General features: G+C 35.9%; 2 protein-coding genes across 3 annotated transcripts in view; one reads left to right on the forward strand and one right to left on the reverse strand.

The window, feature by feature from the left end:
* Positions 1–4,469: 4,469 nt before the first annotated feature.
* ccdc85ca (coiled-coil domain containing 85C, a) overlaps positions 4,470–26,362 on the forward strand; it is a 115,501-nt gene continuing 93,608 nt past the window's right edge. For both annotated transcript variants that reach the window (XM_073927503.1, XM_073927504.1), the window contains exons 1-2: positions 4,470–4,706; positions 9,479–9,562. In XM_073927503.1, coding sequence (XP_073783604.1) covers positions 4,703–4,706; positions 9,479–9,562 — 88 coding nt within the window. In that variant the 5' untranslated portion in view covers positions 4,470–4,702. The remainder of the gene's footprint in view (positions 4,707–9,478; positions 9,563–26,362) is intronic.
* Positions 17,996–22,459, reverse strand: LOC141378541 (uncharacterized). The gene is made up of 3 exons (XM_073928371.1): positions 21,408–22,459; positions 20,191–20,331; positions 17,996–20,054 (listed from the first exon to the last, which is right to left on the reverse strand). Exons 1-3 carry the CDS (start codon positions 21,712–21,714, stop codon positions 18,883–18,885), a joined length of 1,620 nt encoding a protein of 539 aa, XP_073784472.1. The 5' UTR covers positions 21,715–22,459; the 3' UTR covers positions 17,996–18,882.

Raw genomic sequence — 26,362 nt, forward strand, 5'->3', positions numbered from 1 at the left:
AGTCATGTGATCTTCTCGAAATTAGTTTATAAATAAACTTCATGTAACATTGTTACTTTTCTAATTATGATTGTTGCCAAGTGGTTGATTAAAAAAAGTATAGCCATATCGAATTACATTTTGCAACTACTTGAAACTGGATTAATCAAGGATTTATTATTTCTTGCGGAAACTAGTTGAGCCGATAGAAAGTTAACAGTAACTAAAATAACTCATTTCTGAAAGAAAAATACACCCAACTTGGAAGCAGATGTGCTACAGCAGCAGCAGAAGAGCACAATATATTAATCCATAGACTCACCAAAATGAAAATGAATAGGGAAAAGGTTGCCTAGTTTGACACTTTAAGTCTTGATTATTACTGCAGTTTTGAAATGTTAGGATCATAATTTGTCTTATACAGCTTGAAAGCATGGATCCAGTCTGCCTTATAAATGGTTTAGGCTGCTGGTGGTGTAATCTTCAGAGGATGTTTTCTTGGCATATTTTGAGTACCAACTGACCATCTACAGTACAGTACCTGAGAATTATTGCCAACCCATCTTGTCATGATTTGTTCTAGCAGGATAACGTTGTAAGGCCTAGAAGTGAAACATCTGTGGCTATTCGGGCACGCAGACATCAATATACACTGTAAAAACGAATTACTGATTAGTTGACTTTATTTTTTATTTCATGTTTCCTAGGGTTTTCTCACTTTTCAGTAAGTCACTTTTAAAGCAGCTCACTTTTTTAAATTATTCTAATCGCTTTTTACAGTGTACCCTAATATTGTGACACTAACTGCACAACTATCAGGTTGGTTTTTACTCTAAGGGGTTAGTGTAAAAGTGAATAATACTTTTAAAAACAATTTAATTGGTAAATTAATCAGCAAAAGAAAAAAATTAAACTGGCTTCTTGAACGTGACAGTAAGTTCGCAATAATCAAAAGGCCTCAAAAAACCTCAATCCAGTAGAGCACCTGGGATTATCATGTCAGTATGCCACAGGAGGCAAAAAGAACCATTCCTACCCACAACACCTTAGAATTGTGATGGCAATCCCAATGAAGTTAAGTTGGAATTGCTTTGAAACACTTACAAAAATCAATAAACCATCATACAGAGTTAGCAGAAAGTGTTATATTGTAGGTAACATTTTTTCAATACCAAAAAAATGTGTTTGAAGCCCTTTGAAGTGAACATGGCACTCTCTAGCTCTCCCACAGCTCTGGTCGTAATGTTTCTTTTTCTATCAGTGGAAATAACAAGCAGGAATTACACTCACTACAGACTTAAAGCAGAATATTTATTAGAGGTCAGGCTTTCATGACTCCCATACTGAACTTAAAGCATGAGCCGCTTGGAAATGGGTTCAGGGAGTCATGCAAAGATAACTGTACCTGAATTTGGGGTTGTTTGCACAGAAAACACCCCCTTACTGAGAGCCCCTGGAGGCCAGAGGGACGCCTGCTCTTTGTCCCTCACAACGAGAGGAAACAAAAATAAATACGGGAGTGAATGGTCACAGGACATTGCGCGAACATAAAGACCCGGCTCTAAAGACAGACAACCAAATTGGGTTATTTCGTGTATGCCTGTGGCCTTTGCTCTTGGCCATACGTTACGAATAATTAGGAAGTCCATTTCCAAGCATGTGTCTTCTCAATGTACTGCAAACCATTAATGCATTAGGAGGCGTAATTACTGTTGAACACACAATATGGAAATATTTAGGGGCTTGTGAAACTAATCCATTTACATCTCAATACTTAAATGTTTAAAAAAACATTTTAAATTTGATTTATTTGGTCACTAAATCCCATTATACCAAACCTGTGGATATAATTTTGCCATATTTTGTTGTGATGAACGAACGAAGAAAAACTAGGCTGACGTTTTCAGGTTTACAATGACGTTCGTGTTCCTTAAACTGTAGTAAAAGCTGCTGAATGGCAGGGCAAAAGTTTCACAGCGAGCATTGGTGAATGAGAGCAACATTTGAGAGGGACTTGTTTTACAACCTCTCTTGGAGCTATAAATAAGGGAGAGAGAAAGAGAGATCCAAAACAGACCTGAGAAAAGTGAGTCCATATGGGTGCTGGGGGAATGGTCCGTGATGAGCCGAGATCAAAGCCTCCTGCTCTGAATGGATACAGCTTCCAGCGCAAACTCGACCACTCCAGGCTCCTTTTACTAACAGCCAGTGGTGGAAAGAGTACTGAAAAACCATACTTGAGTTAAAGCACTTGCTTGCTTAAAAATGTAGCGCAAGTAGAGTAATAGAATCTGTTGTAAATAGTACTCAAAGTATGAGGAAAAAGACCATCTAAAAGTACTCAAGAGTAGTGAGTATCACACGCTGCAAAAAACTGATCCATATACATGTAATTTGTGGATGTGTGTAAATATAAAATTCAGTAGTGCATTTGGTTATTGCTCAGCAGGCACACAATGTCGTAAGACATAGTATTATGTTAGATTTAGGTCCTGACGTCACGTGACCAAGATTCAATGTCTAGCCAGCGTCTAAAAACAATGTTATTTTTCTCATCAATAACGACGTCAAACTATGTTGATATTTGGTTGATTTTAGGTTTTGTTGGAAAGTAATCAAAATCCAACTTCAAGTCAACATTTTAATTCATTTTCACTTAAAAAACTGACATTTATTCATCATGTATGACAACCAAAATCCAACGTCATAGTGGTAACATCCACACAAAGTCAAGCTGTACCATCTCTAAAGTTGATATTTGTTTTTTTGTTTTTTTAGGTTGGACATTGACGTCGGCCTGTCATTGAGTTCTGACGTCAAACCGATTTTCATTTCCAAACAAAACGCAATGTCCCCACGACACTGCGATACAACTTCAATTTAACGCCATGTTGACATCTTGTGCCTGCTAGATGGTTAAGGTCATTTCGCTCATTATACAGTAAACATCATTCATCTGGGCTGATCCTGATCAGTACATGGATGGGGGACCACATGGGAAAGCGAGGTTGCTGTTGGAAGTGGTGTTAGAGAGGCCAGCAGGGGGTGCTCAACCTGCAGTCTGTGTGAGTCCCAATTCCCCCAGTAAAAGGTGAAGGGGACACTATACTGTCAGTGAGTGCTGTCTTTTGGATGAGATGTTAAACCGAGGTCCTGACTCCCTGTGGTCATTAAAAATCCCATGGCACTTCTCGTAAAGAGTAAGGGTGTAACCCTGGTGTCCTGGCTAAAGTCCCTCCCGATCATGGTCTCCCAATCATCCCCATCCACTGAATTGGCTCTATCACTGTCTCTCCACTCCCCCAATAGCTGGTGTGTGGTGGTGAGCACACTGGCACCGTTGTCCTGTGGCTGCCGTCGCATCATCCAAGTGGATGCTGCAAACAGGTGGTGGTGTTGAGAGACACCCCCCCCCCCCCCCAATCTAAATCTAGTCTCTGGGTCAATGATTTAACTTTTACGTGCAGTTTGATTGGACAGGAATCACTGGACTGATTTTTCTAATTCCCATAGACAAGAAAAAACAAAGTATAACTGTCGGTTAAAGGAAAGTAGTCGAGTAAAAGTACCTATACAGCACCAAAAATGTTCTCAAGGGAAAGTAAAAGTACACATTTTTAAAGCTACATAGTAAATCACAGTTTTTGAGGAAAAACAACTCAATTACAGTAATTTGAGTATTTGTAATGTTATGTTTACACCACTGCTAACAGCAGAATCTAGCAAAAAGAGATGCGTGTGTTCGGTTCTGTATCGATTTATTTATATTTATATATTTATATGATTATATGAGCTTATTATTTAAAATTTCTTAAGCGTATTGTGTCAGATTATGTGAAGTAAATGCAGGATTTCTGCATATGCAAGAGTATTTTATTGCAGTCATGTGATGATTACTTCCATCATGCAAATAAAAGAAAACTTTAATAAAACAAGTAACAGTAATAAAGGTTATGGTCATTCTTACCATGCTTTGTCTACTTCTCATTTAATACAGGTTTTTGACATTATCACAGGGTCTTTCTAACCACGTGTGGCATTGTGATGACTCCATGTCATGCAGATAAACAGAATCATGCAAAGAAAGAAAAAGAAGAACATGTTGTAAAGCATTTCGATGTGACTTATCTTTTATTGCAGTCAGATGATCTCCTTCATATGTTCTTATTCATATTTATGTTTATATTTCCTTTCAGTTTGAAAACTCAAATTATATCAGATTTTTGTCAATCAAAATGTACTTTCTTAATACTCTCACCATTGTTGCAGCGCAGTAACAAAGGCAGTTAAATAAACAGAAATCATGTTTGAGGAAAAACATTTTAAAATGTTTTTGGAAAAACATTTTAAAGAATATAATTTTGTTTACTATATATTTCCATCGAGATTAAAACCTGTTTGAATAAACAGATCACGCGAGTCAAACACAAAATCCATAGATGTTCTTGAATATTCTAACTTTAATATGGTCACGTGATATTATCGCGTTCATCATCACCATGGTGGATCACGCAGAGGCGGAAACTAACACCTTCGTATTGTTTTTTTTAATAATATTTTTTCTTTCTTAAACAACTAATTCAAATTTGATTCATTCAAGAATCTGATTGAATTGGTCATATAGCGGATCTCAAGTCAACATTTACTATTTTTGGCGGTTAGCTGTTACTGTTACAGTATGTTTGCTGATTGGATTTGAAAACAAGCACGGGGGATTTTCCTGATGGGTAAGTTGACGTTACATACACAGAAAAAAAGCTAATTAACTTAAGTTTACTTTAGCAAGTTTTCTAAAACTCCCACAAAACACCTTTAAACTTTAATGTTAAACTCACTGCGTCAAAGCGTCTCATTACTAACGTTACTCTTTACTTTTCTACTTCTCTTAGCTGATTCCGACTGATAGGACTGGATTTCACCAGTGAAAATATGAGTAAACACGCATAGGTCATTTATTTATTTATTTTGTGGACTGAAGTTGACACTTATCTTCGTTTTTTTCTCTCAAACAAGTTCCAAACAAGCCAAGCATAACAACATCTCTCACTAACATTCTGCTTAATGGCAACTTAAACAAACACAATTGTTCCTGAGGGAATCTCTGATAAAGATTTGGTTGAGTTAATTTTTAAATTATTGATTTGTCAAGATTATGTCGCCACCTATAGATTGTGTGTGTCAACCCTGCTCAAAAAGTAAAAACCCTCACTTTTTAAATCAGAGATACACTAACTAGGCCTATGGTAACTTAACTGGTAAATGGATGATTTTGCCCGCCATCCCTTTTGAGAAGAGGAGGAATGATGGGCAATGCTTTTAACATACCTTTTGTTTGTTTAATTGTTGAGCTACAAAAAAAATACTGAAATTAAATGTTTCAATTAAATGTGAGTTAATTAGATTGAAGAAAAATGTAAGTACTGTCACTCCATGAACTCCATTGTGTTATGAATGGGATTGTTTATGTTTTTATTGTAGGAAGTTCATTATAAAATGTACAAAAATGTATAATTATTAATACAATTCAAGTATTTGTTTCAAAATTTAAAATAAAATGTTAGTAAATTATGAAATTACCATAATAATTTTAATTTAGTTATTACCACCCTCAATCAATTTGATTTTTGGCCCTTCATAGGAAAAAGTTTGGGCACCTCTGGTTTAAATGCTAATTATATATCTATAAATAGATACATTTATTACTAAATAATCTGACACATAGGCTAACTTATTTAAAAAGAGACAAAATACACATCTGCCACAGTTCATCAAAGTTGACAGTCTCATGCACTACAGTGGTTTGCTAGGTGTGAAATGTTCCAGCCATTAGCACATTGCTGTTTGTTTGCATTACAGCAGCTTCCCAGAACTGATATAATTTATTCCCCAGCATGCTGGGAGGGTTCCATGAGTCTGTAGCTGCAGATAAAATGAATGACATGTGCATGAAAGCTTTGCTCCGTTACATCCACTGAATGTCGCTGCATGAAAAGCCCGCTTTTGTAGTGAAACCCCAGACCACCAAATTTGTGACACGGAGCATTAGAAAGACAGGAACACAAGCCACATTTAACATCTGATGCAAAGAGAGCTTGAGCAATGGTGCGTCATTGCTAATTCATCACCAATTAGCTTTGAAAAGGGTCGATCCAAATATGATTTGAGAGAACTGCCTGCTGGTGGACATCTGCATGGTGGCATAAAGTACATAACTAATTCAACACATTACTAATTCAGAGGGAATCGGGGCTGAATGCACAAGGAAATGCAGCCAAACATATGCAGACCACATTGAAGTCCTTGGAAAAGATGAGAAATCATCAACAGATGCGTCGACTATTGAGGGAAAGTGAGTAAAGGGAAAGCAGTGGGGTTAATTGCATCAAGGTTCAGTGTATGTCATAGTAAGTCATCATCTAAGCTGGAAAACTCATAATATTCATAAATCCATTGTTTAGATAAGGCCTAGATGGATTCTGTGCGTTTTAATGCACTTTAGAGTTATGTTACATAATATGGTATTGATTTCCTTAAATGGTTAATATTTTTATCTTAAACAGTTAAAAGGATAGTTTACACAGAAATTATATATTTTTAAATTAATTTACGCACCCTCCGAATTTCCAAAGTGATTTTTTTTTTGCTTCAGTAGAACATTAAAGACTATTTTAGTTGCAAATGTGGTCTATTTCAGTTCCAGTGGGCATAGACCAGGGGTTCTCAAACTTTAACAATAGCCGCAATTTCACTATCGGGCCAGTGTGAGCCAGGGCTTTTATCGGGCCAGGCCGGGCCAATCGCCCGGGAGGTTGAGCAGTGAGGCCGAAATCATGTCGCGTTTCCACTGTCGAGCTAGTAGCTTGCAGCAAGTCACGCAAACCCCGCCCCCAGAGCGGGGTGACTCGCAACTCCCACATTCCTGGAGGTGGTTATAAACATACAAATGTTGCACACACAACAATAGGCCTATATAAACACGAGCATATTGACAATACAAAAAAGTTTACAGTATAACAACCAAATAATTTCTATATAATCTTTTATTAATTTGTTTAATTTAAAATTAACCTCACCAAAGAGACTGGTGGGCACAATATTTTTAGCACAAGTCTATTTTTGGTTTAATTTTGGAGATCACCACCACGATCGTCCTCAATGTTCTGTAGTGGCCTGTATTTATTTTTATTATATTTGATTGCCATTAAGGTGTCTGAAAGTTCAACCTGGTGCTATAAAATCAATTTGCAGCAGCTGATGCTATTGCTGTGTTGTTAATCTAATGTAAACAAACCAATCCTATAAAAATAAATTAGAAGCACTGTTATAGACAACCTAGTGTGCAGTGCACTGACATATAGCATCAGTGTGTTGCATGCTTATATTGCATTTTTGCTTCCTTTCTAGCTACTGTCCTGTGGTAAGACAAAAAATGCAAGAATAAATCTTTGGTCTATGGTCAATAAGGTTTTTGTTTGTTATTTAATATTGTTATTCCTACTCATGGCCATACATTAAGGTCTGGTCAGGTGAAACAGTCTGTACATATTTGCAGAAAATAAAATAAAAAAAGCCAATCATTAATTTTGTTCTATAGGAAAAACCAAAATGACAATTTACATAACAAGAAAAGAAAGGATAGAGAGTAAAGTTTGTCGAGATGTGGTGCAAGTTTTTAAGAGTTTAATTAAAGTGAGAATCGATTTTGATTTAGTTTTTTATTAGAATGTCAAGAATTTGAAAATGTGTGGATTTATAAACATGTGTGCTGCTCTGTTGAAGATGGAGAACCAATATTTACAAAATGGCTTGAGCAAAACATACTTTTGTTAATAGTGAAATTGTTAATATGATGTTAAATAAAGTAAATTTTAAAAATCAAATCTCTCTCTTTTCTTCTCTCTCTCTTTTGCTCTACTGTCCTGTGGTAAGAAAAAATCACAAAAAATAAATCTTTGTTTTAGGGCTGCACGATATTGGAAAAATCTGCAATTGCAGTATCTTATTTTTCTGCGTTTAATATTGTGATATAAATACAGTTTGAGAAGATGGTTTGAATAGCTCTATTTGATGGTTTTCTGGGGAGTCTAACAGTATTTAGGTACAGAAGCTTAATAATCACAATGCAAAAAATGCTTTTCTTATGTTGTTTCGTCTTTGTTTCTAGTCCAAATATAAAAAAAAAACATCTTAGACCAACTAAATATATTGTTTATTTTTCACTGTCAGAAGAAATACGTGAAAACTAATCGTTTTAAGGAAATTATCTACTAGCGATGTAAGTGAAATAAACTTGTGTTTGCTTTGAAATGTAGATATTTTGTATAGGAGCAAAACAAAAATTCTAAGTAAGAAATGTTTTTTTGCATAAATCAAATAAATTACATATAAATCATTCATTTTCTTGTCGGCTTACTTACTTACTTATGCCCTCCACCCCTTCCGGGGCATGGGCCGCCAAAGGTACATCTCCAGAGGTTCCTGTCCTGGGCCATTCTTTCTACTTGTCCCCAGGTGTAACCCATCCTTGTGATGTCTGCGTCGAGGTCGCGTCGCCAGGTGTTTCTTGGACGGCCTCTCTCCCGCTTCCCTTGGGGGTTCCATCTGAGAGCCTGTCTGGTGATGCTAGTTGGTGGTTTGCGAAGGGTGTGCCCTATCCAACACCATCTTCGCTTCCAGATTTCTGTTTCTATCGGAGGTTGACAGGTCCTTCTCCATAGGTCGGTGTTACTGATCGTGTCAGGCCAGCGAATGTGCAGAATCTTTCTGAGACAGGTGTTGATGAATGTTTGGATCTTTCGGGTGGAAGCTTTGGTTATCCTCCAGGTCTCTGCACCGTACAACAATACTGAGTCGGCTTAGTCCCTTGTTCTTGTCGGCTTCTTGTCGGCTTAGTCCCTTTATTAATCCGGGGTCGCCACAGCGGAATGAACCACCAACTTATCCAGCAAGTTTTTACACAGCGGATGCCTTTCCAGCCGCAACCCATCTCTGGGAATCATCCACACACATTCACACACACACTTATACACTACGGACAATTTAGCCTACCCAATTCACCTGTACCACATGTCTTTGGAATGTGGGGGAAACCGGAGCACCCGGAGGAAACTCCATACAGAAACGCCAACTGAGTCGAGGTTCGAACCAGCGACCCAGCGACCTTCTTGCTGTGAGGTGACAGCACTACCCACTGCACCACTGTCTCGCCAAATTACATATAAATACAGTTATTAAATGCAATTCTGTAGCTCCTGGTTAACTATAATTCAGGCTGGACATTGCATATCTTTGCGTTGTTACTATTGGATAGGCACATTGCGATATCGATGCTGAAACAGTATGTTGTGCAGCCCTACTTTGGTTTATGGTCAGTTAAGGTTATTTTTTTTTTATCATATAATGTTGGCATTCCTAGGCTACTCCTGATCATACATTAGGTCGAATTAAGTGAAACAATCTGTACAAGAAACTGAACACCTCTCTTGCTTTTTGTCCACAGCCTTGGCAAATGGTCCTGAGTGCGTTCATGGAAATCTGGAGTGCAGTCATTTGGCTTCAAAAGTCATGTCCTCAGGACCCTCAGGTATTAATTTTGTTTTGCCTGTATGTGTTTTATTTACTCTCAAATTAGGACTGCACAATACATCAATATCACAATGTGCTCATCCGCAATAGCCACATCGCAAGATATGAAATGTTAAGTCTGAATTATAGTTTAGCAGGAGCCACTGCTGAGTTTAACCATAATAATAATGTCAAAGTTTATTATTTGCATGTTTTTAAGGCCTGTGTCTGTGTATTTCAAGAGAGTTTAAAACATTTGGAATAAAAAAAAATATGTTTAAAGGTTTAAGAAATATTAATTGTACTTAATTATTTATACAATTTATGAAAATTATTTTTTAATTCCTTACCTAGAATTTTTGGCTTGTTTTCAGTCCATATTTCCACATTTCAAACCAAAAATAGGATTATTTTCATTTCCTCATTGGCTAATAATTTTGCTTGTTTGTTGGAACTTTTAATTTTGACTTACTACTTCTGAAGGTAAACAATACTTTTTACTTGATCTAAAAGTTTTTAGATATTTGGACTAGAAATGAGACAAAGTAAAATAATAAAGGCATTTTGTTTGCATTGTGATTTTTCAGTTTCAACCTTCAACTAGAACTATTCAAACCATCTGGTGAAACTGTATTCATATCACAATATTTATTGCAGATAAAATATTACAATATCAGTTTTTTCAATATCGTGCAGCCATATCTCAAAGTGCCAGTATATTCTGACTTGCATATATTATTGCAATAATCAAAGATTACAATTTGAACTCAAACTTCTTTTGTTCAACCGATGAAATAAAGTGGACCTACATCTTCTTGGATGGTGCGTAAATTAACAGCAAAGTTTTATTATTGGTGAACCATTCCTTTAATTTATGTAGCCTCCATCTGCCAGAGAGCGAAATCCCATCTTTTCCCCAATGCCATTAGCTTTAAGTCATAGTTTGTGGTTCTCTTGCCAGCTCATGAGAGAGGAGCTTCTGTATGTGTGCTGACAGAACAGGCACAGGTCCACTGCCAGTGGCTGGTGGTTAACGCCATGTTTACTTTTCCAGACCAACAGGAATCCTTGATTTCCTTAAAGCATCCTGCAAGAGAGCCACAAATACCTATGAGTGATCAGACTGGCCACCAGGTCTCTGTCCCTCACAAAAAGCCCAGTGTACATGCATATTTGTGCTTGTAATATCTGTCCATAAATCCACACAAAAACTGACTTATTTGGCTTTAATGAATGCATAAAAAAGCCCACATGCTCACAGATTGGTGGATTACAACCAAAGACGGTCTATAGAAAACTATATTTTGGCATTGCTGTTCATTATTGCTTTAATGTGATTTAAAATGGTATCTTTATTCATGGATGAAGTTTTTTGTTTTGTTTTAATTTGCACCACAACATGGAATTATTAGTCACTACACTGAGCTGTGAAAGCAGCAAGAGATTTATGTGTTTAATATAGCTCTCCAATAAAATTGTCACTGGTTTAACTTTTTTGAAATCAAATCAAATCTAATTAAATTATTTTATTTTCACCAAAAACTACATGAGCTATTACAGCAGCAGATGATTTGTGTATTTAAGAGCCCTTCAAAATCTTAATGTGTAGTGTGTGGCCAGCATATGGAGAAAGTTTTTGCAGAAATATGGTGTAAGATCAAAAATTTACTAATAGACTGAGACTTATTTCTAATAAATAAATAGAAAATACAAAAAGGTTCAGGTCTGCAACACAAATTGCAACGTGCATGTGTTTGTTATGGAATGTGTGTTTTGACCCTGCCGGTCAGTTCACAGCTGAGGTTGATTTTTTATCGGTTGGGGATTTCAGCTCATATGTTACGCTCAGGTTCATTCCTCCACAGGCACAAATGAAACGAATAACAGACAGACCAATGATGTCAGCCTTGATTATCTGCAGTTGTTCTGTTTTTGCCCTGTCTCTGCCATTTCCTAACATAATTCAAAATAGGATTTCAACATATAGATTACCAGAACAGCTTAAAGTGCAGTAGCTGATTGTCTTCAGAAACATTTTTTGTTGTGCTGGTTGAAAGTCTCTTCGCATTCCAATAGTGAAGTAAATGATCTGAATGTATTTATATGTATTTTAATATTCTGGGTAAGGCAAAAGGCTAAAAAAATGTTCATCTATTTAAATATTGTCAGGCTGACATTTCCCTTAATTCTGATAAGTATCCCGAACTCTCTGTCAGCAAATGCAGATTTGTACATCTGCGCATCTGTTCATGCAGATCAGCTGTTTGTGCAGACACTCGTTGCACGGTCATGTGCACACTAGAGAGAGAGAAAGATATTCAGATAGGTTCATTTTTGCACAATGACAACCTGTGACTTGGTCCCTATATTGTTTACCATGCTACTCTGAATGTTCAGTCTGAAATAGCATGTAAATATGGCTTATTAGTAATTGCAATTCCTGCACGCTGCCGGCCAACCACTAAGCAGAGTTGCTTTAGCACAGCACATCAGAGTGGGTTGTCTGCTGTCATCTTTAAGGTGCGCACATTTGTGATTTCAGGAGGCGTGGCTTTGGATGGCTGGGGAGGGACTGTGGTTCAAAGATATTAAGTGCCACTTTGTATTAAGATACAAAGTGGCACATCACCCACTGCACCTTTACACAATCAGTGTACTTTAGGTAAGATTATATAAATAATTCAATAATAAACAAAATTTGCGCCAGTACAAATTTTTTTTAAAAGTTGCTAAATCAATTTTGAGAAAATTAGGTTCTTAAAAGGTATTAAAATCGGTCTTAATTGCGGTTTTACAAGGTTTTAAATTTAGTTCAAGCGCTGTATTTGACTCCAAAAATGCATAAAAATATTTATTTTCCTCCTAATATTAACAACGCTGTACTCGTTCCCCACGACTGGTTCGGGCCGGGCCAAGCTCCCCCGTTTGGGTGATGTCACATAATTTGCGACAAACATGGGAAGGAGATGTGTCGCTCTCCACATGTAGTGAAACCACAGAGCGAAACAGAAGGCGAAATGGGAAACTGTAAGTGTGTGCTCCTGGTTGGAGAAGACGTGTTTAAACAATGGCTGAAGTCTGATGCTGAAAACAACCGCGTAATTTATTCTATCAAGCTTTGTTTCTTCTGAGCTTATCTGAATTCTGTTGCATGGTTGTGCTCTATTGGTTTATTTAACTACAACGGCCTTTTAACAACTGTTTATTAAGTTAAAGGTTTGATACCGTTTAGAACTTGAAGTGGTGATGAGGTCTTAAAAAGGATTCCTGCATATACCCTGTAATAAATTTGTTGGTGTTTTAAATTTGTCAAGCAGTTTATATTACATCAAAATACACGAAAATATTGGTTGAAATTCATATATTTGCAAGTACAAAAGTTGTATCTAAAAGCAATTATTGGCATAAATATTAGAAAATTATCATCAATTTATTTATTTTTTGTAATATTTTTCTTTTGTTTAAATACAGTATCTCATCTTCTTAGAGCAGTTGATAATTTCTTAATATTAGTCTCTTCTCAAGCTGCACATTCAGCAACTAACCGAGATGTCCAACATTTGTAATTTCTAAAACAGCCTTAAATTGCAGTCCTTTCTTTCTCTAAACCCACAGTAACTGCTGGCCACCCAGACTTTTGTATGAACCTGTTGTTTTCAGCCAGATCCCGAGGTCTTCACAAAATCCCAGCGCGGCCCATCAGAGCAGCCAGAACTCAACCTCTTGGGGTCAGGCTATTGTGTGCTGCACATTTGGCCCCACATAAAACCTCAACCCAGAAGATGTTATCACTCACTTGGGGAGGGTTTCTCAGCAATTCCCATTCACAGAGCACAATAGCAGAAGATAACTCACCTGACCATGGGGACAATGGACTAGTGCGAATCCTGTAGAGCCAGATCTTTCATTGTTAGGAGTTAACCAAATGTTTGCTGCTGGCTTTCTACATGCGGCGCCACATCTGCTGAGTTCCAAGGTCCTTATGACTGTTTATTTTCTTTATGGATGCTTTCCAGCAGTGTGTTTAGCAAGCTTTTACGGCCTCCAAAGGGCAACCCTTGATCCATGGTGCTTCAGACATGAAGCTGACCACTTAAAAACGTGTGCGTAGCCCTTGAAAACTTTTCAGTCTTTCTTAGTCAACCAAAGAAGAGAAGTGCAAACTCTTTCCGATTTTGCTTACTTGTGCTAATCTCACCACTATGATGACAGATTGGTCAGAGGAGCCTTTCTGGATGAATGATGTAACTACCACGAGAAGAAAATCTAGCTAGTAGGGCTGCACAATTCAGAAGACATGAGACATGTGAAGTCACTGCCGAGTTGAACCATTATAGAGTTAAAGTTTATCATTCGCATGGGTTTTAAGGCCTGCAACTGAGCATTTGAAGAGAATTTAAAGTATTCAGGCACAATAAATTGTTCTGTTTGTATGCATTTTGTTGAATTATTTATATAATGAAGACTTTGCAGTGCTATTTTATGTTTAAATATTCAATGTACAGTGTGTGTTACAAATCTTAGTCATGCTCTTAAGTCTACTCACCACCAGAGGTCACTCATTACCATTACAGACTCGGATCACATGTCCTAACATGATTCTTTGAGCTATACTTCCCATAGATATTTACATTAGATGGCGCCTATGCTGTTGTTGTTTATTGGAAGGAATGCGTCAATAGAGCTGCCATTTTAGTACAGGGTAGCTCTCATTTGAAATGAATGCAGGACCAAGGTGCAGTAGAGGACTGAGCCATCCAATGCCAGAGAGATATGTATACACAGTATACTATGCATATTTCTATGATCGGGAGTGTCCCCGATGGTATGCACATTTTTTTTTAATTACGAAAATTATAATTTTACATCACTTTTCTACATCGATAGATAAGTGACTGCATGGGCAATGCCGACAAAGAGCGTGTGTTTGTGTGCATGGAAATGTATTATCCTCCCTGTTAAATTTGATCTAATCCATGTCCTGAAACACACACCCTCTCATGCTTTCACTTCTCATTCTAACGGAGCGAGCAATTTGTTTGTAAATAAATCTCAGTTATGAGCATCTTGTTGTCATATTTCATTTACATTGTTTGCTTATTTTATTTTAATAAAACTAGCATAAGCCTGGTATTTAGTGTGAGTTGGTGCTACTTATGGTCAGGGCACTAAGTGACTGTATTATCATCAATAATGTTACCTGTTTAGCACAAAAGTTTGTAACATAAAAAAAACTAAAAAACTAAATCTTACCAATTAATTGTTCTGCCTTTGTGCTTTGTTTTCTTTGTTTGCTGATTATTACACCCATATACAGCGCTAAATTCCAGCATCTTCACATTGGCTGTAGTTTTGACTGCGTTTGAATGACATTTGTCCTGGGAGCACTGTACAAATGTGGCGGTGCTATTAATGCATGCTCAGGGTCCTGATGCGATATCTTGTGTGTAAATCTATGTATACTTCCTAGGGCTGCACAATATATTGTTTCAGCAGCAATATTGCAATGTGCACATCTACAATAGTCACATGTGCATGATATATAATATTAAGGTGTGATGATTATAGTTGACCAGGAGAAACACGCGAGTTCAGAACACATGAGAACTGTGTAGTTACTGCAGATTTAAACTCTAATGGAGTAAAAGTTTATCATTTGCAGATGTTGATCTGATGAGTTCAAAGTATTTAGGCACAAGAAATGTTACTGTTTGTAACTTTAATAAAGAATAATCTTATTGAATTATTTATACAGTAAGGCCTTTTGGAGTGTTATTTTATGTTTGATTGGGATTTATAAGGATTGATTTTAGTAGTATTGTAACTAAAAACTTAGTGTATGTAAAATAATATAAAATAATACCTTTTTAACTTTTATTTAATGTTTACAATGCAAATCCAATCAGGGGTCCGTTCTTCACACGTGGATTACTTAATTAGCTGTGTTTGGTTATTGATGATTTGACACAATCCAGGATTGTTTCGCTCTTAAAAACTCAACCGAGAGTGGATGTCATAGCAACAGGTCTAGAAGCTCAAACCTGCGCGGGAGCAGGCTTATTTTATATTGGATTAGATCGGGTCTTTTTAAGCAAAGGTAATACTGAAAGTATGTACCGAATGCTGATATTTTCTTACAGTAGTAGTTATATCGATTGAGGAAATAGTAAACAGTTAAAAAAAAGTATATGTAAATAAGTTTAAAAAATTTATTTTACTTCAACGTATGCAATCTGAACAAATAAAATTAGGGCCTACATAAGAAGGGCCTACCAATTCTGGATAATTTAAGCGTGATACAAGGAACGGACCCCAGATCCTTTTTTTATTTGGTAAACAAAGCAAATCTCTCATATATTATATCTAATAAAAGACAGAAAACATTACTTTAAAAAATTTATTGAATAAATAAATAAATAAAGTGAACATTTTTATTTTAGTCAGTATTACAGAAATTTATTTAAAAACTAAATAACAATACATTTACACAAATTTACGAAAGTAAATAAATAGACTCAATGACGGGCTGTGGATTTCTTCATGTGCAGATTCTGTGTAGGCCTAGTTATGATATACTGTATTATACTATAACAATAGTATTTTATTTATAAATATTGTAATAAAAAAAGTAAAACAAATGTGACTTTAATGTGCTTGAAAAGTGCCTAATTTTGACTTTAAAAAATTTGTATGAACTCTGTATACAAGATTGAGAGATGACTCTTAGGCTTGTCACAATAATCAATATATCAACTTATTGCGCAACAAATGGACATGACCTCAATCATTTTTGGTGATGTAATATATATCGGCCATACATAAAAACCAATTCTAGCAACATTTTAGCAAATTGTCAGCATCTCTATCTCTATTAGAGGTGTTAGTATGGTTAAAAACACTATAGTATTTACTATAAATTACTTTAGTATATTTTCATGTGGGTGTCTGACGACTGAAAATAGGCTGTGATATCGGCTACCAGATCTCTGTTACTTTTTACTCTGCACTTTTTTGTTAATATTTATTATTATTTTTTCAGAATATGCGATTTCACATTCTGATTCCAATGCGTAATTGTTAAATTGTTCAAATCACTATAATTAAATGAAATATTCTTAAGAATAAAATATGTGTTCTTTGGAAGAGTGACCTTGCATTGTGATGATATTATTATATTATAGGCATATTGGCATTATATAATGAGTGACATAAAAATTGGTCTTAAATGACAATAATATCGTTTACCGCAATATATTTTGGTGCAATAAATCATACAACAAAAAATAGATATTGTGACGAGTCCAATGATTCTTTGTTGTGTTTGTCATACAGTTTCTTGTTATTTAAATATTTTTAGTGCTAATAATTTCACTAATTAACCCACCTTTCATATCTCAGAGTGGTCAACCTTTGACTCTGAATTTCTAAAATTATTAAAACTATTAATTTACACATACAATATTTTTTAGACATCATTCTTATTTGTTATGAAAAAATATCTGGTAGAAATACAGCACTTGGAAAATTTGTTTAAAAAAATGAACATTCCATAGATTGCCTGTATGTTTGCAGCTTTGCAGTGTAAACCTGCTGTTAGTCTGGGGGAGGGTTTGTGTGTGGGGTCAGTAGCGCCACTGTGCTCGGGGTCTCTGGAGGGGGCCGGTCCTCAGGAAGGCCCCAAGCTGTGAGTAAACAGCTGTATGTTGGATCTCCTGGCGATCTGGAGCCAGCCATAGACCCCTACTCCACTCACTGACCCGTTCGTGTGAGTAACCCCAGGACTGATAATAGACTAGACCTGCAGCGCCATACATATACTTCTGAAAGAAAAAATCTAGGCATGACAATACCAGACCTGAGCAAATCTGTGTTTCATAGCCTGATAAATCATTAATCACATTATTTCACAAAAACTAAAGATAAAAAAGAGGACAAAAAATCAATTTGGACAATTAAGTAAAAATATATGAAGTTTATCGTGGTTAATATGGCAGTAGGGGTCCTAATATAAAAAGTACTCTTATAATAATGAATAACAACAGAAATAATAATGATTTTAATGATAATAATTAAAAATTTTTTATGATTAATTCTACTATTATTATTATTATAGAAGTTTTATCAGTATTGATAATATTTGTTTAATTAAGTAATAATAATTGTTATGAGTGCCAGTGGTGTTGTCTCTGCTGGCGACTTCCTGTAGTTTGCTCCAATTGCCAGCAAAGTTTTCTATATGGGACGTTACTGCTGAATGAACTACAACTCTCAGAACTCCCTGCGCTCATCAACTCCTACAACAGCTGACAATAATCCGGACACTCGCACACAGACACAGCTGCTGATCATCTACACTGATTACAAGGACTATAAATACACCTCACCTTCAGTCACACGTTGCCGAGTCTTGTTTTAGTTTGAACATTATGAAGTGGTTTCCTGGTTTGCTTTCCTGTGTATTGATTCTTGTCTTATTCCTCGTTTTGATTCATTGCCATCTGACCTCTCACCTGTAAACTGACTCTGTCTTTTGGATTTGCCTTATTGTTTTGCTCCTATTTCTGACCTCTGCCTGTACGACCTCGGTTATTAAGCTGCATTTGGATCCGTAAGTCTGTTCTCAGTAGCATCTGCTGCGTTACAAATAATAATATAACAGCAATAATAATTGTATTAATAATAACAGAAAATATATACATTTTTCAAGATAGTAAAGGTCGTTTTAGACATATCATTTACATTTAAGACATATGTGACATTACAAATAACGTTGTTCAACTTCACTCTCTGTTCTTTAGCGACAACTCCAATGTAGCATCGTAGAATTTCAGCCAATCATATCTAATCAATTATACTCAATATAAAAAACTTACAGATGCCACAAATCTAATACCTTTAGAAAATAAGTCCATTCACATTAATATATAATCATATGCAAACTAACTAAACCTGTTACAATTTAATAATAGTCATAGAAACAGTCAGTGGCCTGTGATTCTAGTTAAATGCTGTAATAGTAAAAACTTAAGTCTTAACTTTTTAGCTATTGTAAAGTAGGTGAATATTAAACACATTACCATATCCCCTCTTTCAGGATAAAAATGAGAGAAAGCATGAAAAGAAAATTTTGTTGTGTGTTTTTTTTTTTTTTAGAAGCAAGGGAATAACTTGCAATACAACCAACATGTAATTCAACATTTTGGAAACAGACAATTAACCAAATAAACTCTACACACAGAAAAACAAACATCTTTTTTTGTACAACAGACATTTATTTACATTCTTTTACATCTCCTCATTCTCCACCATCAGAATAAAAGGTGACAGTCTTTCCTGCTCTTAAAGCTGCCTCTGCATTGGAGCAGGTCTGGTGTGGGGCCATTGATGACTTCTGTCACTTTTGTGGGGATCTGGATTCCTCCACTTCTTTTCTGCATTCTCTTTCTTATTCTCTGTCTTTTCCTTCTTCACTTCGTTTAATTTGCCCCAACCAGCAGAATAAAAGCTTGTCGTCTTTCCTGCTCTGCCTTGTAGTCTTCCCTGCTGCCTCCAAACTGGAGCAGGTCTGGTTTGGGGTTTTTGGTGATTTCGGTCACTTCCTTTGTGGGTATCTGGATTCTCTTTCTTTTTCTCTGTCTTTTCAACCTCCTCCTCTGTGGAATTTTTCCTTCGCCGCCTCCTCCTCCTCTTTTTTACTTTCTCTTTATTCTCCTCCTCCTCCTCCTTCTTCTCCTCCTCCTTTTTCTCCTCCTCCTTTTTCTCCTCATCTTTTATCTTGTGATTTCTCCGTCTCCTCCTCCTCCTCTTCTTTACCGTCTCTATGTTATCCTCCTCCTCCTTTTCATCATCCTTTACTTTCTTTTCCTCCATCTTCACCTCCTCCTCCATTTTCACTATTAAAGTCTTTGTGCTGAATACCCTTCTGTTTACTGTTTTCTTTTGGCTCTCCTCCTCCTCTTCCAGCCTCATCTTTTCATTCTCCTCCTTAATTTTCAGACTTATAAACTTTGCCACTGTTATCTGTCTACTGATCTTTTCCTTGAGTCTCTTCTCCTCCTCCTTTTGTTTGTTTTGCAACTTTTTTAACTTGCTTATTTTTAAGACCACGTATGTGCTTTTGCCCAGTTCAGGGATGTGGGGAACAGTAGCGATGGATTTCGACTTCCACGTAGTCCACTCGATCTCCTCCCGCTGCTCATCGTCCACCATTGTCCACCCATCATCAGTCTTATCCTTTATCTTTTCTTCCTCCGTCAACATGCTTCTGATCTGTTTCCCATGTCTGTTTTTGTTCTCCTCCTTTATCTCCTCCTCTTTCTTCATATTCTCCTTCCTTTCCATCCTCTCCTCTTTAGTCATTTCCTCTTCCCTCTCTATTACCTCCACCTCTTCCATCATCTCCTCCACCTCTTCTATCACCTCCTCCTTCTTTTTTATCTGTTCCTCCTCCACCATCTCCTCCTCCTCCTCTTTCACCATTATCTTCTGCTCAGAGATGTCGTTCTCATCATCTGTTGAAAGAGAAATGTACACATTGTACAGTCATTTTCAAGGAGACATTAAACTCCAGATAAGTGGAAGAAAAAATACAGTTTGTATATAATATTATAGTCTTAAAAGGATATAGATGCAAAAACAATCATTTACCATTAGAGCAGAGTTCTGAGCTGAGAGTACTGAGCTGCTCTTTCCTTGCAGTGAAACAAAAAATCCTGCCGACAGCTCTGAAGAAAGAGGCAATCCTGCTCTTTTTCTTCTTCTTTTTCTGCTTCTTCACCTTCTCCCCATCTGTTATAAGAGAAAAGATTGCACATCTCATATATATCTATTATGAACATTCACCAAAATGCAAGACTAATAAAAGCTTAGTTTTACTAAGGGATTGGAGAGTAAAATTGTATCAGAAAAGTTGAAAATGTGAAATGACATTAATTTACAGGATTGTTTTATTAGGATGCACTTTAATGCAGAAATAGCCCAGTAATATTAATGTGAATATTCACCATTTAATATATTATTAGTAAATATAGTAATATTTAATTTTCACTAATTCAGCTGTTTCTGCTGTGTTAACCATGTACCACAGTGATTAGCCCACTGATGAAATAATAGCTGTGTCTCATTTCAGAGGCTGCATTCAAAGTGTGCTGTGTCATCGTGTTGTGAAGAAGACAGTCTCATTGCAAACAAATTCAAAGGCTCATTCAAAAGCATCCTCCAAATGCGTCCTTTGTTTCCCAGGTATTAAAGAACACAACCTGTGTTCACAATATTCATTGCGTGCTGATAATGGCAGGACATGTATAATAGAAATCTCCAGATTAAATGTATGAATTAGGTTTATTTTACTTGGATATCTAAACGCATGTTAAAAAAACAAATAGAGTAGGAAATGTCTTACTAAAAAGTGATTATATAGACGGTTTACATTTTTATGTGTACATGTGTGGATCAAAGGAAATCTATTTCTAGCTTTTGGAGACCTTGTTTTGCCCTCAGATCGCTTAAAATAAGTTTTAAAATCACTTTGATAAAAGTCATTAAAAATGTTATTATTGCTTATTAACGGTTGCCTGTTGTCGAGATTTGTCCTCTGTAGGCTAAATAGTGTCATTTCTAAACACTTGATTTGGCCAATATCATAAATAAGAACTAATAATGCCAGTAGTTATTATAAACAAATAATTATCACATTTGCATCCTGCTATAGCCTCTTCAGGAAAACAGCAATTCAACCAGCTGTCTATTATACTGTACAAACATTTACACATTTAAATATTTACCCTCTGCCAACATTATTTTTTAATAGTAAGTTATGTTGGGAAAACCCTAAATATTTATATCACAATGTAAATATGACTCACTACTAGTGCTGTTTATAGGTGTTTCAAGCTGCACTTTTTTCTGGCTCTGGGAGTTCTCGCAGGCTTCAGGGAAGGAGATCTTCTCAAGTTCTACTCTCACTCCGTCTTCCTCCATTTCAGCAACCGTTGTTGCAGGTTTGAGACCCAGTGTTGAAGATGTAGTATCTCTATCACACTGGTCGGCCATTAAATCAATTGGTAGAAGGTTTCGGGTTTTCACCTTGAACCACTCAGATGTTCGGGGTTTGCACTCGCTGGACAGCTGGAATACTGTGAGGATTTCGGTCTTGCACCGTGAATCACTCATTGAACAGAGATGTTTTATAGCTAAGACAGCGATAAAACACTGGAAAACAAAAGTATTCAAAAACACTGCAAAGCCAAAAGACACAACCCGTTCACTGTCACTTCAACAAACCAACAAGAGTTTCTTTAGGATGCCAGAATTCTTGTACACTTTGCAACATTCCATTCTTATAGAACATGTTCTATCATCACTATGGTAACGAGGCATACACTAAAATGTTTTCTTTTAAAGTCAAATGACTGGGGAAATGTGCAAATGACATGAAAACTAATAAAATTCACTAAATAAATTGATTCAAGGCACAAAAGCAATTGATTAATTAATTAGCAATTGATATAACTGTAGACAAAGAAGCACAACAAATGAAACATGAGGTTTTTTTTGTGAAACTCAAACTGCAAAACGGACATATATTGACTGAAATAATTTATAATAAATGAATTTAAAATATTTTTCTTTAATGTGATCAATCCAGCAAAACATACTGCAAATATGCATGCCATTCCCATAAGAAAAAAATACTATAGTCATTTGTGTTTTCCAACACTAAACCACAAAGTCACGTTTGGAGTGCAACAACAATGCTCAGAAAAACAAAAATAAAAGGTAAGGGATTATCTTTGAACAGATGATATATATTTTTATAAAAATCAAGATTTACAATAATATTATTATTATACTAATATAATAGAGTTTTGAATTAATATAATTCAGAATCAAGCTGTAAGGTGCAGAGCAAGTGTGTACAAAGTGTGTACATAATACAGACAACTTTTAGGCAATTCAAAACGTGAATCAAAACAGTTCAGCTTAATTTATAAAAGTATAGCCATTATCTTATATTATATTATATTATATTATATTATATTAATTATATTATATTATATTATATTATATTATACTATATTATATTATAATATATTATATTATAATATATTATAGGTGAATTTGATAAACTAAATTGGTCATGGTGTATGTGTGTAAATGAGTGTGTATGGATGTTTCCCAGTACTGGGTTGTAGCTGAAAGGCCGCTATCTAAAACATATGCTTAATAAGTTGGCGGTTCATTCAGCTGTGGCAACCCCAGATAAATAAAGAGACTAAGCCGGAAGGAAAATGAAAGAATGAATAATATAATATAATATAATATAATATAATATAATATAATATAATATAATATAATATAATATAATATAATATAATATAATATAATATAATATAATAATGCCCATTATGATGATAACATCAAATAGATGATAATAATAATAACAATAACAACTATTATTAGAGGTAAAGGTGTAGTAAGTGTCCAAAAACTATTGGAGACCACTAACAAAAACAACATGCACTGAATGTTCTGGAGTGATGATGTGTCCACAGTGATGAGCATTGACACATTAGAGTCAGAAACGCTCCAGCGCTTCCAGAAGGCCAGGATTCGGGTCTGAGGGCCACTTGATAAGACGAGAGGGAAACGTGACAGGAAATGGGATTTGTTCAGGTTCAGCGATCCACTTAAAGCTTGCTAGAGGAGAGCACTCACTAGTGTCCCATTAATTGAGCATAATTAGCAGGAAAAGCGAGTGACTGATGTGTGATATGAAATGGGTTCACGTTGAGGTGACACGCTTGTTCTTGTTTGAAATGTTTCGAAACGACCTTACAGGCCTACAGTAATTGTCAAACCTTTCAAGGTTTGCTGATTTCGCATAATATGTAAAAATCATCGTGTCTTCATCTGGAAAAATCTATTCCACACAGAAGGAAGCTCAGTTTTCAGTCATGAGGTTTTCCGCTTTAGTTGCTGACGCTTTGATCCACTGTGATTCATGAAGAAAATAAATAACATTTTAAGATTTAATGACAGGATTTTTTTAAATGCACGCTTTTAATTCTCTTGCAAAGAGGAGAGATGGTTGGCGGATTATTTTTAGTAATTCTATGAACATCAGTGGCAGATTCCTATGTATATACTGGCAACATTGTGGCACAGGTAGTGCTGTCGCCTCACTGCAAGAAGTTCGCTGGTTTGAGCCTTGGCTGGGTCAGTTGGCGTTTCTGTGTGGAGTTTGCATGTTCTCCCGCGTTCCCGTGGATTTCCTCCAGGTGCTCCGGTTTCCCCCACAGTCCAAAGACATGCAGTACAGGTGAATTGGGTAAGCTAAATTGTCCGTAGTGTATGGGTGTGAATGAGAGTGTATGGGTGTTTCCCAGAGATGGATTGCAACTTGAAGGGTTTATGGCATCATGGCAAAATAAATTTGTTGTTAAAACTATTATAATTTAAATGAGATGAAAAATCTTCTCTCCACTAAACAGCACTTGAAAATATTTTTTATATAATTAAAATTTTACAGGAGCACTAATAATTTTATCTTCAACTATATACACTGACCGGCCACTTTATTAGGTACACCTTACGAGTACCGGGTTGGACGCCCTTTTGCCTTCAGATTTGCCTTAATCCTTTGTGGCATAGATTCAACAAGGTACTGGAAATATTCCTCAGAGATTTTGGTCCATATTGACATGATAGCATGATGCAGTTGCTGCATATTTGACGGCTGCACATCCATGATGTGAATCTTCCGTTCCACCACATTCCAAATGGTGATCTATTGGAGTTCAGGTGACGGTGGAGGCCATTTGAGTACAGTGAAGTCATTGTTCAAGAAACCAGTCTGAGATGATTTGTGCTTTATGGCATGGAGCGTTATCTTGCTGCAAGTACCCATCAGAAGATAGGTACACTGTGGTCAGATTGAGATGGTCATGGTCAACAACAATACTCAGGTAGGCTGTCGCGTTGACATGATGCTCAATTGCTACTAAGGGGCCCAAAGTGTGCCAAGAAAATATCCCCCACACCATTACACCAGCAGCAGCAGCCTGAACCGTTGATAGAAGGCAGGATGGACCCATGCTTTCATGTTGTTTACACCAAATTCTGACCCTTCCATGCGAATGTGGCAGCAGAAATCGAGACTCATCAAACCAGGCAATTTTTTTCCAATCTTCTGTTGTTCAATTTTTGGTGAGCTTGTGCGAATTGCAGCCTCAATTTCCTTGTTCTTTTCTGACAGGACTGGCTGTTCTCTGTAAAGCCTAGAGATGGTTGTGTGTGAAAATCCCAGTAGATAAGCAGTTTCTGAAATACTCAGACCAGCTCGTCTGGCACCAACAACCATGCCACATTCAAAGTCACTTAACTCACCTTTCTTCCCCATTCTGATGCTTGGTTTGAACTGCAGCAGATCATCTTGATTGTGTCTACATGCCTAAATGCGTTGAGTTGCTGCTATGTAATTTGTTGACTAGAAATTTACGTCAACAAACAGTTGGACAGGTGTACCTAATAAAGTGGCCGGTGAGTGTGTGTGTGTGTGTGTGTATATATATATATATATATATATATATATATATATATATATATATATATATATATATATATATATATATATATATATATATACATACACACAGATTGGATTTACAATTTATGTTAAAACATCATCTTTATTTTATTCTGTAAACTACTGATGATATTTCCTCCAAATTTAAAATGTGTAGAGGAGAAGTCTATATTTGGTGGAATATTTTTCTGTCATAAACAATGCAAACATGTATTATTCTGAACAACTGTCATTTTTGAAGGCAAATAAAGTAAAACATGAGTAAAACCTGCTTTTAGATTTTTATAGAATAAAAACAAATATTAACTTTGCTTCAACCCACACTAAACAAATCTAATGAAACAGACCGTTGTGATCTCTTGATTATTTCCCAGTTTGAAGTATATGAACCAAATTAAAATGCTTTTTTTTAATAATTTATTCTTGCAATGATGTATTAATTAAAAATAAATAGACATTCAGAATAAAATAAGTTCAAGGTTTTTCTCTACCAATGTCACTTAAATGTGTCTTCTTCTTACCCCAAGGAACATTAACCATGTTCATTAGTTAAATTTTCAAAGATGAAACAATATAAACTTTTCATAATCAAAAATAAAAAAGGGAAAGGAAAATACCTACAATAAAATAAATATGAATATAAAAATGTGTGCCAGGAGAGGTAGAAATATAAAAATAATTTTGCAGTCATATAATGAATATCAAATAAATACGTGATAAATTCACAATAAAGGATGTTTACTGCCGTTAGTTAAAACCTTTCAAGCAAATCTTTCTCGGTAATAATTATTGCAGTGCAACACTGACATCTATTGGCAGCAGATGATAACAGTAGCTACTCAAATTTATTTTCACAATCAATTTACTTTTTCAGCCAGTAGGTGTCACTATAACTACACAATTAATTACTTTGAAATTAAAAATAAAAGGCTCGTGTGAATTTATGTTAGCAAAACAGAACCTTATATTTTATTGCACACCTTTTTGTGTAATCTTATAATTATATAGGGAATGATATAGTGTATGTACATATATAGCCTATGCTTTTTATGCCCTATTTGTGTTGTACTTTTGAAGTGTAGCATAATTTATCAGTAGATAGCTAATGGTCATAGTGCAATACACTTGAATAAAGGATTCTACTTGCAGTACGTCTACAGGGGAAGACGTTTAGAGAAATCTATTAAACGATGTTCGTCACTTCACTGTTGGTCTGTTTGACAGGGAGACCTT

This window comes from Danio rerio, chromosome 17 (genome assembly GCF_049306965.1).
Source record: "Danio rerio strain Tuebingen ecotype United States chromosome 17, GRCz12tu, whole genome shotgun sequence".
Classification (NCBI taxonomy): Eukaryota; Metazoa; Chordata; class Actinopteri; order Cypriniformes; family Danionidae; genus Danio; species Danio rerio.

Excerpts from the sequence above, each read along its gene's own strand:
- LOC141378541 (XM_073928371.1), bottom strand. The coding sequence starts at position 21,714 with ATGAGTGATTCACGGTGCAAGACCGAAATCCTCACAGTATTCCAGCTG. Across the intron at positions 20,332-21,407 it reads ACCTATAAACAGCACTAGTA|ATGGGGAGAAGGTGAAGAAG; the intron begins GTGAGTCATATT and ends CTCTTATAACAG. Across the intron at positions 20,055-20,190 it reads CTCAGAACTCTGCTCTAATG|ATGATGAGAACGACATCTCT; the intron begins GTAAATGATTGT and ends CTCTTTCAACAG.